This window comes from Zonotrichia leucophrys, chromosome Z (assembly GCF_028769735.1).
Source record: "Zonotrichia leucophrys gambelii isolate GWCS_2022_RI chromosome Z, RI_Zleu_2.0, whole genome shotgun sequence".
NCBI classification, from domain to species: domain Eukaryota; kingdom Metazoa; phylum Chordata; class Aves; order Passeriformes; family Passerellidae; genus Zonotrichia; species Zonotrichia leucophrys.
The window spans coordinates 49,115,691-49,130,508 of NC_088200.1; the positions used below are offsets into that span (position 1 = coordinate 49,115,691).

The 14,818-nt window shown below is 44.1% G+C and overlaps 2 protein-coding genes across 11 annotated transcripts in view; one reads left to right on the plus strand and one right to left on the minus strand.

Annotated features, from left to right (window-relative positions):
* AGTPBP1 (ATP/GTP binding carboxypeptidase 1) overlaps positions 1-4,063 on the minus strand; it is a 65,080-nt gene extending 61,017 nt beyond the window's left edge. For 7 of the 9 annotated variants that reach the window (XR_010443007.1, XR_010443008.1, XM_064735137.1 and 4 more), the window contains exon 1: positions 3,943-4,063. The gene's annotated coding sequence lies outside the window, so the exon portion shown is untranslated. Of the gene's footprint in view, positions 1-3,662; positions 3,773-3,920 lie in introns of those variants that run through there. The other 2 variants (XM_064735138.1, XM_064735139.1) reach the window with 2 other exon arrangements.
* Positions 4,064-12,441: 8,378 nt separating this feature from the next.
* NAA35 (N-alpha-acetyltransferase 35, NatC auxiliary subunit) overlaps positions 12,442-14,818 on the plus strand; it is a 28,092-nt gene continuing 25,715 nt past the window's right edge. Inside the window, exons 1-2 of one of the 2 annotated variants that reach the window (XM_064735070.1) lie at positions 12,442-12,561; positions 13,976-14,119. In XM_064735070.1, coding sequence (XP_064591140.1) covers positions 13,996-14,119 — 124 coding nt within the window. In that variant the 5' untranslated portion in view covers positions 12,442-12,561; positions 13,976-13,995. Of the gene's footprint in view, positions 12,735-13,975; positions 14,120-14,818 lie in introns of both variants that reach the window. The other variant, XM_064735068.1, reaches the window with a different exon arrangement.

Genomic DNA, 14,818 nt, shown 5'->3' on the forward strand with positions numbered 1-14,818 from the left:
CTCCAGATATAATTTTAAGACTTTATGTGGAAATGGCAGAAAATAAACCTTTACCTAATGTTTACCCAAGTCCTCTAAGCAGAAGAAGAAAAGAAGTTTTTGGCAGAAGAGAGCCTAACTTGCAAATCTAAAACAAAATAAAAAGGCTAACAACCTTTACTCATCAAAGAAAAAAATACTTCTGAAAATCAGTTACTGTCTTTCCTTTATGCCACTTACAATAAATATTTATAGGAGGGAACAAAAAAAATCAGCTGATTAGCTTACCCACTGCTGCATTATAGCAAAGTGCTGACTTTTTGACGTGATAGATAAACTGCAGCACATAATCAGACATTCAAAATGACATACATAAAACTTCACAGACGACCAAAGCACCAAAGTCCTTTACAGCAAGCTGCCAACTATGTCATGCAGCCATTAGCACCAGTCCACTTGACTGCAAAAACAAAGTCTGACAAAAGTAGCCAAAAAAGCTAAGCAAGCAAGCAAGAAAAGCATTTGCTGGAAAAGGGGAAGAATAAAACACCAGTACTTTATTTCTTGCCTGGAAAGAAGCTCCTAGAAAGTTACTAGCACTGCAGGCATAGGGTTACTTCAAGATATGACAAACTTGCTGTCATCAGAGTCACATAGTATCACATTCAAAGCTTACGTGATTTAAGCTGACAGAAATACTGCAAAAGTCAGCTACTTCTTGCCCAGCTGGCATAACCCTTTCATCAGGTAGAAGGTGAATGGCACAGGGAGGGAGGAGGAAGCAATAAAAATAGCCAGAAGGAAAAGGACAACCAAAGCAGAAACTAGGTATTTACCTACACCGAGAACTGAACTAGAACTGGAAACCTAGGAACTTTTGCCAGCTCTTGGAAAAGCTTAACACAGTGGTAAATGTCAGAGGTGTTTTCTAGCACCTAACCCAATGATTGCTCCTTTGGGTTATACTGCCTTGATGGTTAGGGTCAGTCTGTAAAAAAATCAGTTCAAAGTTCTAAACTTCCTAGTTCACTACTTAATAAAGCAAACCTGCAATCATGGTTTTAATCCATATTAAAAAAAATCCATGGCTCCCTGTTGCAGATTTATCTATTCAGACACTTTTGATTTATCTACCTCAAACCCTTCAAACCTCACTGGTAAACAGAAACACAATCATAACAACCCATAATACTCCCAGCAACTGTTCTCCCTTTCAAAATATTGATTTGTACCATTTAGCTTATGAATTATGAAATTTGGAACAATTAAAACAGTATTACCTATCTCCAGTGTGCAACCCCTGGGCACGCTGTTTCTCAGTAATTTTAAGTTTTATAAAGGATGTAGTGGAAGTTTTTATGTGCCTTGTAATATACTGAATGTTTTAGGGTGACACTTGCAGGACTGTTGCCTCTGCAGCTGTTGCAAAAGAAAGGAAGGATGTTTGGGTGCTCCCTCCACTCTGCTACTTCCAGTCTTTCTATGGTTACTGCATTTCCAAATGGAAACCATGCTGAATCATCCACGTATCCAGGACACACACTGGATAGTTCATAATCTTGATGCTTAGCACAGGATATTGGGCAGCTAAGCTGTGGATAGTGGCAGGGCCTGAAAACACATCCAGAGATACACTGCTGTTATAAATCTCTGCTAAGCACTCACACAAGCAGCTGCCTTGTTCAGCACTCTCACACTCACTCCAAGAAACCTTCCCCTCTAAGTTCTTTAAGGAGTTTCAACACTTCAAATACCGAAGTTACACTCCAGAGCCAGGGCAACTTGATTAGCACTCAGTGCTTTTGAACATTCGCAATTAATATCATGGGAGCAATCTCCTAAGAGCAAGCAGCTCACAGATACTGGAATTCAAGGAGAGGTTTCACATAACATACCCGGAGCCAAAAAACAGGTGATCCCCAACAGTGCCTAGCTAGCAGAGTATCACCATGAATTTTAAAGACTGCAAAGTTTCTAATCATGTGACACATAGCTGACAAGCTGTTGAGTGAAAAGCTGAATGTCTTTCCTAAACTAAAACCTAAATGCAAGGTGAAATAGCAAACCCCTTCTGTAAGCTAAAAGGACTTTAGAGAGTCCTTCATCTTTTTCTCTTTACATGTAGCTTCTTACATGTAATTTCAGGGAAGTTGCTCCTAGCAGCAGCAAGATAGCTAACACAAATCTTCTGCCAAGACAACTGAATATTTTTCAAGCTCAAATCCTTAATTTTGGAAAATAATCTGTGAAGTTCTTCAACATGAAAACCAAAATATGAGCGCTGCCACCTCCAACACCTGAACTGAAAGTTAAGCCTGAGATCAAGTATCGCTTCACACAAACATATATCAGGTGTCACTTCGCACACCACGACTACACCTTGGTTTAAGATCATTTCCACCCTTTTTGAAAAAAAATAAGGACAGAATCCTTTTTTTAAATGAAACTTATTAAAAAAAAAAGGTATTTTGCTTAATTTATACTAGCATAAAAAAAAATCACAGTAATGAACTGAAACATCAGAAACTACCTGTTAAAATTATCTTGACATTAATCTTCAGGAAGGGAGATAATTTTTTCACTCCCCAGTCCAAGACATTAAAAGATATTCCAACACAGACTTGCACTCACAATACACAGCATGAGCTATAATTTCCAGAAAAACTCTTTGGTCAAAAGTATAATTTCAATGAAGGATTAACCAAAAGGTGGGGCTATTCCATCAGCAACATCCAGTCACTCAGGGTTACACAAAATACACACTGAAAGCTACCTGCAAAACAGAGAAGCCTTTTCATGAAATGTAACCTATAAAAGCAGTGCAGACACATATTTTTTTAAAGAAACTTCATTCATGGGAATACACTCATTGGAGAACTAATTTCCTAACGCTGGAAAAATTAATACACAAAAAACAACATTCACACCACAAGGCTATACAGAAGTTTCACAGCGATTTTATACCATACAGGTACAAAGAAATCCACTTTCCACTATACACACTATTGACAGATTATTGCTCTAAATAACCATAACAGTTCGTCCAGCTGAGGATTTCTAAACATCTCACACAAAGCTTGGGGCCTGAAAGCAGTTTACACTGAAGAAAAACACCACCCCACCCTGATGTGCAACCTATTTCTCAAACCTCTGTCGAGCATTTGAACCGGTACCTACAAAGAAACACTTGCTGCGCTAGATGTCCACCACTGCAAAAAGAAAACAAAAAAAAAAAAAAGAAAAAAAGAAAAAAAAAGGCAGGAAAACGAAAAAAAGAAGAAGAAAGAAAAGGAAAAACCAAACCCCAAAGGTTAACAAACTCCTACCCACGGAGCGTTAAGTCAGACAGACGTTGGGCAGGCCAAGTCGCACGGCACATGAGGCAAATGTTGTTATCCCAACCGCCGTATTTTCCACCCCCTGCCCATGCTGCGTTGCTCCTCTGGCGGGGCAGCGGGGGACAGCCGCAGCGCTCGGGGGCCGGCAGGGCCGGGCTCACGGCAGCCCCGGCTGCTGCAGGGCCGCCCGGCGGAGCGGGAGGCGCACACGGACGGCTGTGCACCGCACGGAGCGCGGGGACAAGAGCGTCCCGCGCCCGGCGCGGGGCTCCGTGCCACCGGCGGCTCCACCCCGTGCCGCGGGCAGACCCGACCGCCAGGCCCGGAAACCAGCACCGCTCCTACCGTAGGGCCTGCGACCATCTCCGCGGGCGAGAGCGCGCAGGGCGCGGCTCCCGCAGAGACCCGCCGTGCCCGAGCGGCCCCGCACGCATCCACCGGTGCCCGCAGGGACGCGCCCGGCCGCCCCGCAGAGCGCGGCACAGAGGAGCCCCGCCTCGCCCCGCCCCAGTCCCGATCCCAGTCCCGGTCTCGGCTGCGGCCCTGCCCCCGCCGCGGCCCGCTCCGCCCTGCCCAAGGCGATGCTCGCTCGCCGGGCTTCACCTTCGCGCCGGCGGCCACTCACCCCGCGGCGCTCAGGCGGGGGCGCCGGGCGATGGTGGCGGCTCCGCGCTGCGCCCCCGCCGTGCTCATGCGGCGGCGGCGGCGGCAGGACCTGCCCGCACCGCAGCGCGTCACCGGCCCCGCCGCGCCCCGCCCGCGCGCAAGCGCCGCCGCCGCCCGGGCAGCGCCGTGCCCGGCCCGGCCCGACCGCACGGGTGGAGCGGCACCGCTCGGGTGTGCCGTGTGAATCTCCCTGGCTGGCCGCCCCCGCACCAGCCACCCGCGCCTGAACTGTCCGTACTTCTGTGAGATACACGAGCATCTAATGGAGGCGGGGGTAGCTAGAGCATAGAAGCAGGCTTTTCTCGGTGGTTCGGGAGCAGTACGAAAAGAGACAATGGGCACAAACTGATGCGCAGGAAGTTCCACCTTGAACACGAGGAAGAACTTCTTTGCTGTGCGGGTGACGAAGCAGTAGCACAGATTGTCCAGAGAGGTTGTGGAGTCTCCCTCACTGGAGGTACTTAAGAACCCTCTGGACACCATCCCACCATCCTGTGCCGTGTGGTCTAGGATGACCCTGCTCGAGCAGGGAGGTTGGACCAGATAACCCACTGTTATCTGGTCCAACCTGACCGATTCTGAGATCCTGCAGTACCTTCGTGGGACGTTCCGCCCAGCCCAACCTTTATACACAGTTTGTTGTGGCAGGTAAGTATCTGAACCCAAAGAATGCTACTGCCCAGGGCACTGAGGTACCACAGAAGCAAGTAAGAAAATTTATAGTGATTCATTAGTCAAAGACTTTGTATGCCACTTCACACGCGCCCCCCCTCCCCTTTCCCCTGAAAGTCTTTGTAAAAGTAATACCTCATAAGCTTCACAAAACATTTTATGGCAAATTAACCTCCATGTGCCTAGCACCTGGTTTTGAACCGTGCATTAGTATCGCTGATGACTTCTAGAAGGGGGTAATTTAATCTCTCTGACACTTGTTAAACTGGAACAACCAGGTATTTCTTTCTCATTAAGTTCCTCAAATTAACTGAGGATCTGTTCACTAAGAATCTGTGGCCAAATCCTTTATACTGTGTTTACAGATCTGACATGGGAAAAGAAACCCTTTAATAAAAGGCTAGCAAACTGAAATCAAGTTCAAATCCCACTTACACCCATTATAAAGGCACAATCCCTACTAGAATGATGCAAAGTTAATTTCCCAATAACACTGTGTAACCATGGAGTTACCCATTACTAATTCTTGTTCAGTAAAAAGCAGGTTCTGGGTCCTTTAAATCTATACTTTTATTCATCTTCCATTTCAAAGTACAGATACCTGGTTACAGCTCTTGCAACTCCCGCCCTACACACATCATTCAATCTATTCAAAAAGGCAAAAGTAAAGATAGCCACGACTTTTCTGCTGTCTAGGAGGTAGCTGTGCATTTGTGTGACAGTTTGCAACTCTTCCATAGGGCTGATTAACCTGAAGAGTGGTTAATAGTTACTATTTGTTAGTCCTTTAACTTGGGTTACAGAGTTAGAAAAGTGAATTCTGCTCATTATCCATGCATTGGTACACAGATGATCTGCACAGCACACATACACATCAATACCTTATGGACACAGAACAAAGCTGCTTTACTGGCAAGGCAGCAGACACCAATTCAAGTGAGGAGGAATGAACTAATTTTGTTGAAGTATGACAGATGGGAGATCCTGGGCCTCCTACCTCCTATTTATGCATGGCTGCTTATATACATTTTAAGTCCTCATCCCAGCATATTAACAAAAATGGATATCAGATGTCCATTTATTCAGTTATTCACATGGTCTTTCTCCAGCAAATAATTCAACATAAATTACGCTTCTAGGACTTGTAAACCCGTGGGCTATAATCACAAAACATACATGTATTGGAAAGGACCTTTCTCCTTCTCTTACAAGCTTCTCCAGGTATCTACCATGAACGAAGAGAGGAGGTTATCAGAATGCAGAACTTTGCCAGTGCACTGGCAAGGGGTAGGAACAGTGTCACTTTTTCCCTAACACTGGTCGCAGTGGAAAATGGGTAAGAGAATACGTAATGCAGAATTCAGTACAGCTACAAGTTGTCTGTGAATTCTATTAATGGAATAATTTTAAATGCATAGCTCTGTCTAAAGCAAAGCAGAAGACATGGAAGTACTTGAGTATGACTCAGGCAAAGACAAAAATAGTATCGGACAGGCTCTGGCAAGTAAAGAACAAATAAAGGGGGTGTAGATAAAAACCTCTCAAATGTTTTGAAGTCAGAGTCAGCTTATTTAAGTTAGTTATGAAAATAATGTTTTAAAACAGCTCTGTATGTGTCCTGGCACATGACAAAAATAAATCAGTTAAAAATATGAGAATTTTCTACTGAAAAGAGAGGACCCAGCAGTAGCTCCATTAATTTAAGGCTGGCAAAAAGTGTGATCTCGTTTAAGAAAAAATAAAAGATAGTAATGGGCCTAATTAAGATACTCCAATCAGTTACTGAAATCTATTAACTTTTTTCACTCAATGTAAACAAAAAATGTAGAACATAATGGAATGTAAGTGCTACATTTATCTTATTTCCCCCAAAAGACTGTTCTATGCAGAACTCCTATTTTTACTAGCTAAACATTTGTTTATGGAAATTAAAGGTCACTGAACAATTGAATCTAAAATTGGTTTTTTTGGCAGGTAAACTGGTTCCAAGTTTAGAATTTATTTCTAAGGACAACAACTTTACTTTTAGAAAACCTGACTCTGGTGTACAAATGGAGTAGCAGGCCATTGCTGATCTTATTTACATAACAAGTCTCATCAATTCAGATGCATTTTACTTATATGAGACAGCAGAAATATACCCTAGCTTTATTTGTTTTCAAACACAATACTGTGTGCAAAAGTGAATTGTTTATCCATTGAATTTTTTATAGAAAGTTAATATAATGATTCTTCTTTTGGTTTCACAAAATTTTTAACACTTCAAGTAGAATCTTTAACAAACATGCAAAACTATTCCAAACGATCTACATTTAATTTAACCAGAGCAAATAATAAATTTGAAAATAAGGTTATGGCAAATTATAGAGCCATCAAGTAAAAGCTTGATGGGAAGCCAGGCATGCAACTCTGAAAATTGCAGCAACAGTAATACTAGATTGTGGAGTAGAATGGATTCCACCAAAATTAAGTCTCTAGGTTTGACAAAGTGACCCACCTAGCAGATGAGAGAAAGGCTGTGGATGTTGTCTACCTAAACTTCAGTAAATCCTTTGATACTCTCTCTCCCACAGCTTCTTCCTGGAAAAATTGGCTGCTTGTGACTTAGACAGGTGCAGTTTGCTGGGTTAAAAACTGGATGGATGGCTGGGCTGAGGTTGTTGGTGAATGGAGTTATCTGGCTGACAGTCAGTCACCACTGCAGTATGCTAGGGCTCACTGCTGGGGCTGGTCCTGTTTAATGACAATTAATCAATTATTAATGTTAATTAATTATATAAATTATTAATGTTAATTAATAAATTATTTTGAGTACCACCTCAATTTGCAGACGACACTAAGTTGGGTGGGAGAGTTGATCTGCTGGAGGGCAGCAAGGTTCTGCAGAGGGACCTGGACAGGCTGGATCGATGAGCTGAGGCCAGTGGTATGAGGTTCAATAAGGTCAGGCACTGAGTCCTGGCCTTGGGTCACAACAACCCCATTCCCTGCTACAGGCTTGGGGCAGAAAGACTGGAAAGCTACTCAGCCAAAAAAGACCTAGGAGTCAACAGCAGATCCTGACCTGGGACATTGAGGGGTGTGGAGAAGGGCAATGGAGCTGATGAAGGGTCTGGAGAACAGGTCCTGTGAGGACAGCTGAAGGAGCTGGAAGTGTTTAGCCTGGAGAAAAAGGAGAAAAGGCTGTTCAGGAGTGACCTTATCCCTCTCTTTAAACTACCTGAGAGTATAGCAGGTCAGCCTTTTCTCCCAGGCAATGAGCAACTGGAGAACAACTGGAGAACATAGCCTCAAGATGGGCTAGGGAAGGTGCAGGTTAGACATGAGAAAGAATTTTGTCACTGAGAGACTGGTTAAGCATTGAAACAAGCTAACCAGGGAGGTGGTGGTGTCACCATCCCAGGAAATGCTCAATAAAAGAGTAGTCATGCAATCTGGGACTATGGTTTAGTTGACATGGTGGTGATTAGTCAGAGGTTGGACTTAAAGGTCTTTTTCAATTTTAATAATTTTATTATTTGTAGGAAATTCAGTCTGAGGAATATACCTTTTAATGGGGCAATCCATGGACTTAGAGAAGATAACAAATATATACCAACCTACACACCATGTGGAAAGGGAAGGACATCAGAAGTGTCGTAAGCTTAAAAAGTAAGTTTATAAGTTTACATAAACCATGTTGTGTTTATTAAGTATTGTTGGCAAGGCAATACAAGCAACAAACTGAGTCACAGATTACTAACATTTATGTGGAGACACAGGTTTTCAGACAAAGATAGGCTCCTCAGTCCTGCATTTTTACAGGCTACTAAAAAAGTATCTACTACTAACTACATTGTACAGCATGACTTCCAGGATCGGACCATACAATTAAATAATCACAAAAAAATTTAAAATATAATGCTTAGCCCCTCTGGAAGCAGGAAAGGGTTGTAAAGCATTAAACAAACTGCCCAAGAAAGTGGTGGAGTCTCCCCCTCTGGAAGTGTTCAAAAAATGTGTGGATATGGCACTTGAGGAGGTGGTGTAATGGTGAACACGGTGGTGGTGCTGAGTTGGTGGCTGGACTCAAAGGACTTTTCCAACCTTAAAAATTCTCTGATTCGATGAGAAGAGCAAGGAGAATAAGAAAAAGCTCTTCAAAATAACTTAGCAGGTAGCAACATATAAGCATCTCTGGATCGCATCCTGCTTCCTGTAATTATCAACTAGATAATTATTATTTGCTATTAAAACTTAACCTCTACTAGTTAAATCTGCCTTGCCTGTTGCTATGTGTCTTTTACTGAACAGATGCAGTCAGTTCCAGATAATGAAGCTATCAACTCTCCATCACTCTTAAAAACAATCACTCCTTCATTTGGAAGCAAACACTTGCCTCCATGCGCACTGCAGAATTTGGTTTTGACTCTTTATCTCTAATGTATCATATCAGTTAGAATGCTTTTTTTGAGATGATCTTTTGTGCTCTGTTATGCATGTTTTCAGAACATAAAAAAGCATTTTAGTTCAACTTCACATCTGTGTTTCATTCAGCTTCTTTAGCCTTTGTAATACTACAAATGCAATAGCACATCAATATTCTTCACAGAGAATTCATAATGTATAGATTTAGTGGATATTTTCATCTAAGTTTCTGGGGACTGGGGGTTGGGAAGGAGTGGGCACTTTTTCAGAGCATGAACAGGACAAGTTTCTAAAGTGATGCACTGTTTCACAGGTTCATACCAAGTCAGTCACTTTTTTCCATATGCCTACTGGCAATCACATTTAATTTATACATGAAGAATGTTAACATAATCCCCCCTCCATGACTCAACCAACACCAAGAGTGAATCTCATCTGTTTCAGTATATCAAGAACCTCCATACTCACAATGTAAAAAAAAAATTAAATGTGTATAATTTTCAGCTACCTGAAGGTCACCTTCTTTCTATTTATGAAGGTATTTGCATACTTTGAGATTTCTCACTTTCCCTTTTCTCCCTACACCAATTGCTTCCATTAAGAAGGACATCTAGAGCAATGGTAAGTTCCCGAAAAATCAGCAGTACTTTAAGCAAGGTAAAAGGTAAAGAATAATCTTCAAAAACAAGTATGAGATACCTCCTTCTTGGGACAAGGCTATAAAGATATCCTGCAGCAGATGACCATTTCCACAATAGACTAAAGACACCTGTTGAGGGAGAGGACAGATCTCTGCTATTTAGAAAATTATAAACAATTGTAATTTTGTACAAACAGGTCAATAAGTAATTCTACACACTTCAAATTATTTAGAGTAAACAAAAGAGATTTATCTCTTAAATCTGATTTTTGTTTCACAGAGTACTTGAAAGACTGGAAATGCCTTTTTGCTTATGCCAGTCAAAATTTCTTTTACAGGACTTTGTTTTCAAGCCAAATAGTAGAGGACAAGTTTGCTCGCTTCTTCTCTTAAGTATCCCTAAAAAATTCATAACGCTTTAGTATGAGTTTTTGCAGTGTAAAAATAGACACCCTGAGTTACAAACTCATACAAAATACATCAGTACTTTCAAAATTAATGTAACATCATTTCGGAAAGACAAAAATAGCAGTCAGCCAAATGACTGCACGCTAAACTGTCACATGGTTAGCTGAAGTTTTCTTAAACAAAGCAGCCTATTTAAGTCAAGCATATGATGACATGTTCTAACTGTATTACAGGAACAAAGGTACTCCATAATTAATACTGAAGCAAGTTCCTCACAATACTTGATCTACTCCCACTTCCCCAAGACAGAAGCACAAAACATGCATTGCACATAACCAGCAAGTATTATATGAAGGTTGCTTTTTTCTTCTGTCTTGCTTAACATTGTGGACTACTTTGTGGTGTAGGAAACAAGGAATACTTTTGAAATAAACTTCAGGGCATTTTAAATACTAGGGATTTTGGTAAACTATCCCCATAAAAAATAATAATTGTGTGCGTAATCTAAAAATAAATAAAATAAATAAAAACTGATTTTACTTCTCTGGATTTTCCCATGTGCTTATCACATGTACCAGAACTTAGATCAGCCCTTCACAGCATTTTGTCAAGGCACTTTATTGCATAATTTCAGGTTGAAGTGCTTTGATCTCACCTTGGAGGTTATTGCAGTGAACATGTATTACCTTTTTTAACTGCTATGGTCATTTCACAAACACATAACCAACCTGCTTTTCATTTTTGATGCTTGGTATTTTTGTCAAGGGAAGTGATAATTGCTTATATTTATTTAGGCTGAATCCATTGCCATATTACTTCACAAAAGTCAGCTTATCATTTCAACCATAAAGTCTGCACAGAAACACAAACAGGTATTTGCTAATGGAATACTCTGACAAACTTCAAACCTCTTCACAAAGTAATTTTTGTTAAACATTGTGGTTTTAAAAAATATACTTTCATAGTGAAATTATTATTAGGGACTACAGCCCTTCTGTCCTGAAACTAAAAATAGAATTCCCCTGAAAATCAACTACAGAAGAGAGTGGTGGTCAAGCTATCACTATATTCTGTATTAAAGACAGGTAGTTTTCACAGACAGATGTTTTAACCAACATCAGGTTCAATAATAATGATCTGTTCTTTCTACCATAACATTGGGATCATTAGAAGATGTCTGCTATATTGTTGTATATCACCCCTGGAATTCCATATAAGTACAGCGCAGCTGTGAGCCATCAGACATTTCAACAGCCATTAAACTAAAGATAATTTATTCTTTCAGATAAAGTAGGTTGCTGTCATTGGTTTAGCAGGAGCTCTGACTGAAATTTCTCTTCTTGCTTCCCACCAAGCACAAATGCTCTGTATTTTGCATGTTGAATAGAACGGATGATAGATAAAGTTAGTGCTTTTATTTTAATCTCGAACTTTTTTCCCAAAACCTTGGACATAAAATTTATTTAAGATACCCTCTACTAGGTCTTTAAAGCATATTAGTCACTGTCTTTTACGTTGGTGATCTTGGCCTGAAACCGCAAGCACTCAGTCATACTAAAACCGTAGCTCCCTAGGACATCATCTCACGTCACCTGGCTTCCCTCTCAAGAGAGATAATCAGCACATCTCCGTAGACCCTGTACAGAACACAGAGTTACGTACTCTCTAGCACATGACGTTCATTAAAACGCAGTGCGAAAGGAAGGGGAGAGAACGTCTGACAGAGGACAAAAGAAACCTGCTTCGAGTGTGCTTTCAGTTCAGCCGCCGCCCGCTCAGCGCACGGCGCCAGCGCCGCACCGGGGCCCGGGCGGGCAGCGGCAGCGCCGGCCTGCGGGCTCGGCCGGGAACGCAGGGGCCGCGCCGGCAGCGATTGAGAGTCACAGAAAGGGTCAGGCTACAACAGACAAGGCCATTTGTCCAACCTGTCCGCTCAAGCAGAATCATCCAGGAGCATGTGGCACAGGCTTGTGTCTATACAGTTCTTGAGTATCTCCCGCGAGGGAGACTCCACAACCTCTCTGGGCAATCTGTTCCAGGGCTCGGTCACCTGCACGGTAAAGTTCTTCCTCGTGGAAGTTCTTCAGGTGGAACTTCCTGTGCATGAGTTTGTGCCCACTGCCTTTTGTCCTATTGCTGGGCGCCACTGAGAAAAACCTGTCTCCGTCCTGTCGAGACGCGCGCTTTTTAGATATTGAAAGAGCGTTCGCAACAGATCTGGAGACAGCCTCAACTCCTACTCCGCGGCACCGCCCCGCGGCCCCCGCACCTTCCGCCCAGCCCCTGCTCGCCCTGTCCCCACCCCCTCACGGGAGCCTCATGGCGCCCGAGCCTGCACCGCGCTGGGCGGAGCCGCCGCAGGCCCGCCCGCCCCGCCCCGCGTTCCTCGCGGGCGCAGCGGGCGCCGAGCGCCGCCGCCCCGGCCTCTCTCGCCCCGCCTCGCCGCTCACGGTAAGCAGCGGTCGCGGACGAGGTGGGGCGGCGGAGCTTCTTGTGTGCGACTGCGCCGGGCGCTCAGGCCGGGGCCGCGGGCTGGTGGCGGCGGCGGCAGCAGCAGCAGCGGGTCTGCGCGTGTGCGGTGGCGGCCCAGCCAGGAGCGGCGGGCGGCGGCGTGGGACGTAGCGGTGAGGCCCGGGGAGGGTGCGGGGCGAAGGGCGCAGGCAGAGCCCGCAGGGGCACCGAGGGAGGGACGGAGGAAGGGGGAGCCCGCGGCGGCGCTGCTGCCCCGCTGCGGGGCAGGCGGCGTGCTGGCTCCTCCTCTGCGGCGGGGCGGAGGAGCCGTGCGGGCCGGCGGCGGTGCCCGGCGTCCCCGGGAGGCTGCGCGGGGCCCTCTGAGCAGCGCCGGAGTTGGGGTGACCTGTGGGAAGAGGAGAGCCCGAAGGGCCTGGTTGTCCCGGGATGCAAGGGAGAATTTAATTTATTTCAACAGATTTCTCACGTACTTCCTCATCACAGCCCACTGAGCCTGGCAGTCCCTGCGGTCGCTAGAGAACTGGTGACAGCCTGACGGCCCCCGATGGGGAGTAAACCTGGCTCGGCCGAGGGGAGACCCCCGGGCTGCTGCTCAAAAGCCATTTTATTCTCCCCTTTGTTTTTGTTAATTGCCGATGCCCTGGAGGTCCTCTGCCGCTGGGGCCTTTGTTTGAAGCTTCCGTGGCGGCTGTGGTTAAGCTGCTCAGGGCTTGCCGGGCTCGCTGCTGTCTCTTGCGGGAGCCCCGTCAGCAGAGGGGAGTTCAGCGTTGCTGTAACCTCACGAGCAGGCTGACTGTGGAAGCGTGGAGTCCTCAGGGCTGCCCGCGTGTCGGGAGGTTGCGAAAGAACAAAACCAGTTCGAAGTAGCTCGTCGGTGGAGTTTAAAATTTATAATCCAGTCTGAACTTGCTTAACTTAAGTGCTGCAATCTTGATACTGCTTTCTGCTGAGGAAATCGTAGGAAATAAGTCTTTTTTCAGTTTTACAGTACCATCTTTTAAATTTTTGTTGCAGAGCAGTAGAAGTCCGTATAGTCTAACAGTGTAAAAGAACAAATAGAAAATTATGATGTCTGCATCTGTTGTTATGCTTCTGATTTTATTTCCAATTGACAATAGACACCTTAGTATGGGTCTGAACAGCTGATGTTCTGATGTCCCTAGTTTTTGAGGTTTCACAGTGTACAAGCTACTTGTAAAGAAATTATGCATAAGAAAAGCTTTTTCTTAAAGAGTTGTTTTTAATAAGGGTTTTTCTGTTGATTTTGTATAACAGTAGTTGTTTAAATAACATGTTAGTTCCTTTCCCATTCTCACCTGATTATTGAAAAGAAAAAAATTATTCCAACAAAGCACCTTCTCTGTTTTGTGCAAATATATGGTGTCTCTGACAGGAATTTAAAGGTGCAGCATCATGGTTATGAAAGCTACACTAGAAGATGATGATTCCGGATGGGAACTCGGTATGCCTGACAAGATGGAAAAGAGTAATACCAGCTGGATAGATATAACCCAGGATTTTGAAGAAGCTTGTAGAGGTGAGTTGTTGTATTCCTTTCATTCTGAGAAAACTTGGAATCCTTTGGAGGCCTGAGTGTAGTTCTTTGAGCTGTTTTGAGCAATAGTTTGACCTAGGTTCAAGCTTCAGATGAACAAGCATTGATTCCTTCTTAACTCTGAGGTTGGAATTGTCATGAACCACCTCACTTTGTTTTCTCTTCCAGATTACGTAAATACCTCTTTAATTAAAGTTTTTTCATCTTATACATTTTCACATCTGCTTTTTTTCCTTTGTGAAGATTTCTTACTCTCTCTTTTGCCAAGTGGAAATGTCATTCCTGCATGCAGAGTCAACACTCTGTCCTGGTTTAGGGCAAATTTGTTAAAGAATCTGCAAAGGAGGGCCCCTCCCTCCAGAAAGCAAAACCCACACGGCCCCTCCCCCCAACCGGTTCGGGAAAAAATTCCTCGGAGAGAGGTGGAAAGAACCTGTTTATTTGACTGGCCCAGCACACAAAATGAACAATACCCAGTGACACCACTTTGAGAAAGATGGCAAAATCAGAAAGTCTCTTTTGGGGGTGGTTGCTCTGTTCTCAGTCCCTCCGGCACTGGGCCAGCCGCTGCAGCCGAACCTTCGGTGTTCCCGGGTCCCAGTCCGGAGCAGGTTCGAGATGGTCACAGGAACAGGAGAGGAGAAACAGTCCAGGAAGCAATGTGGACTGTTTAGCTAATAA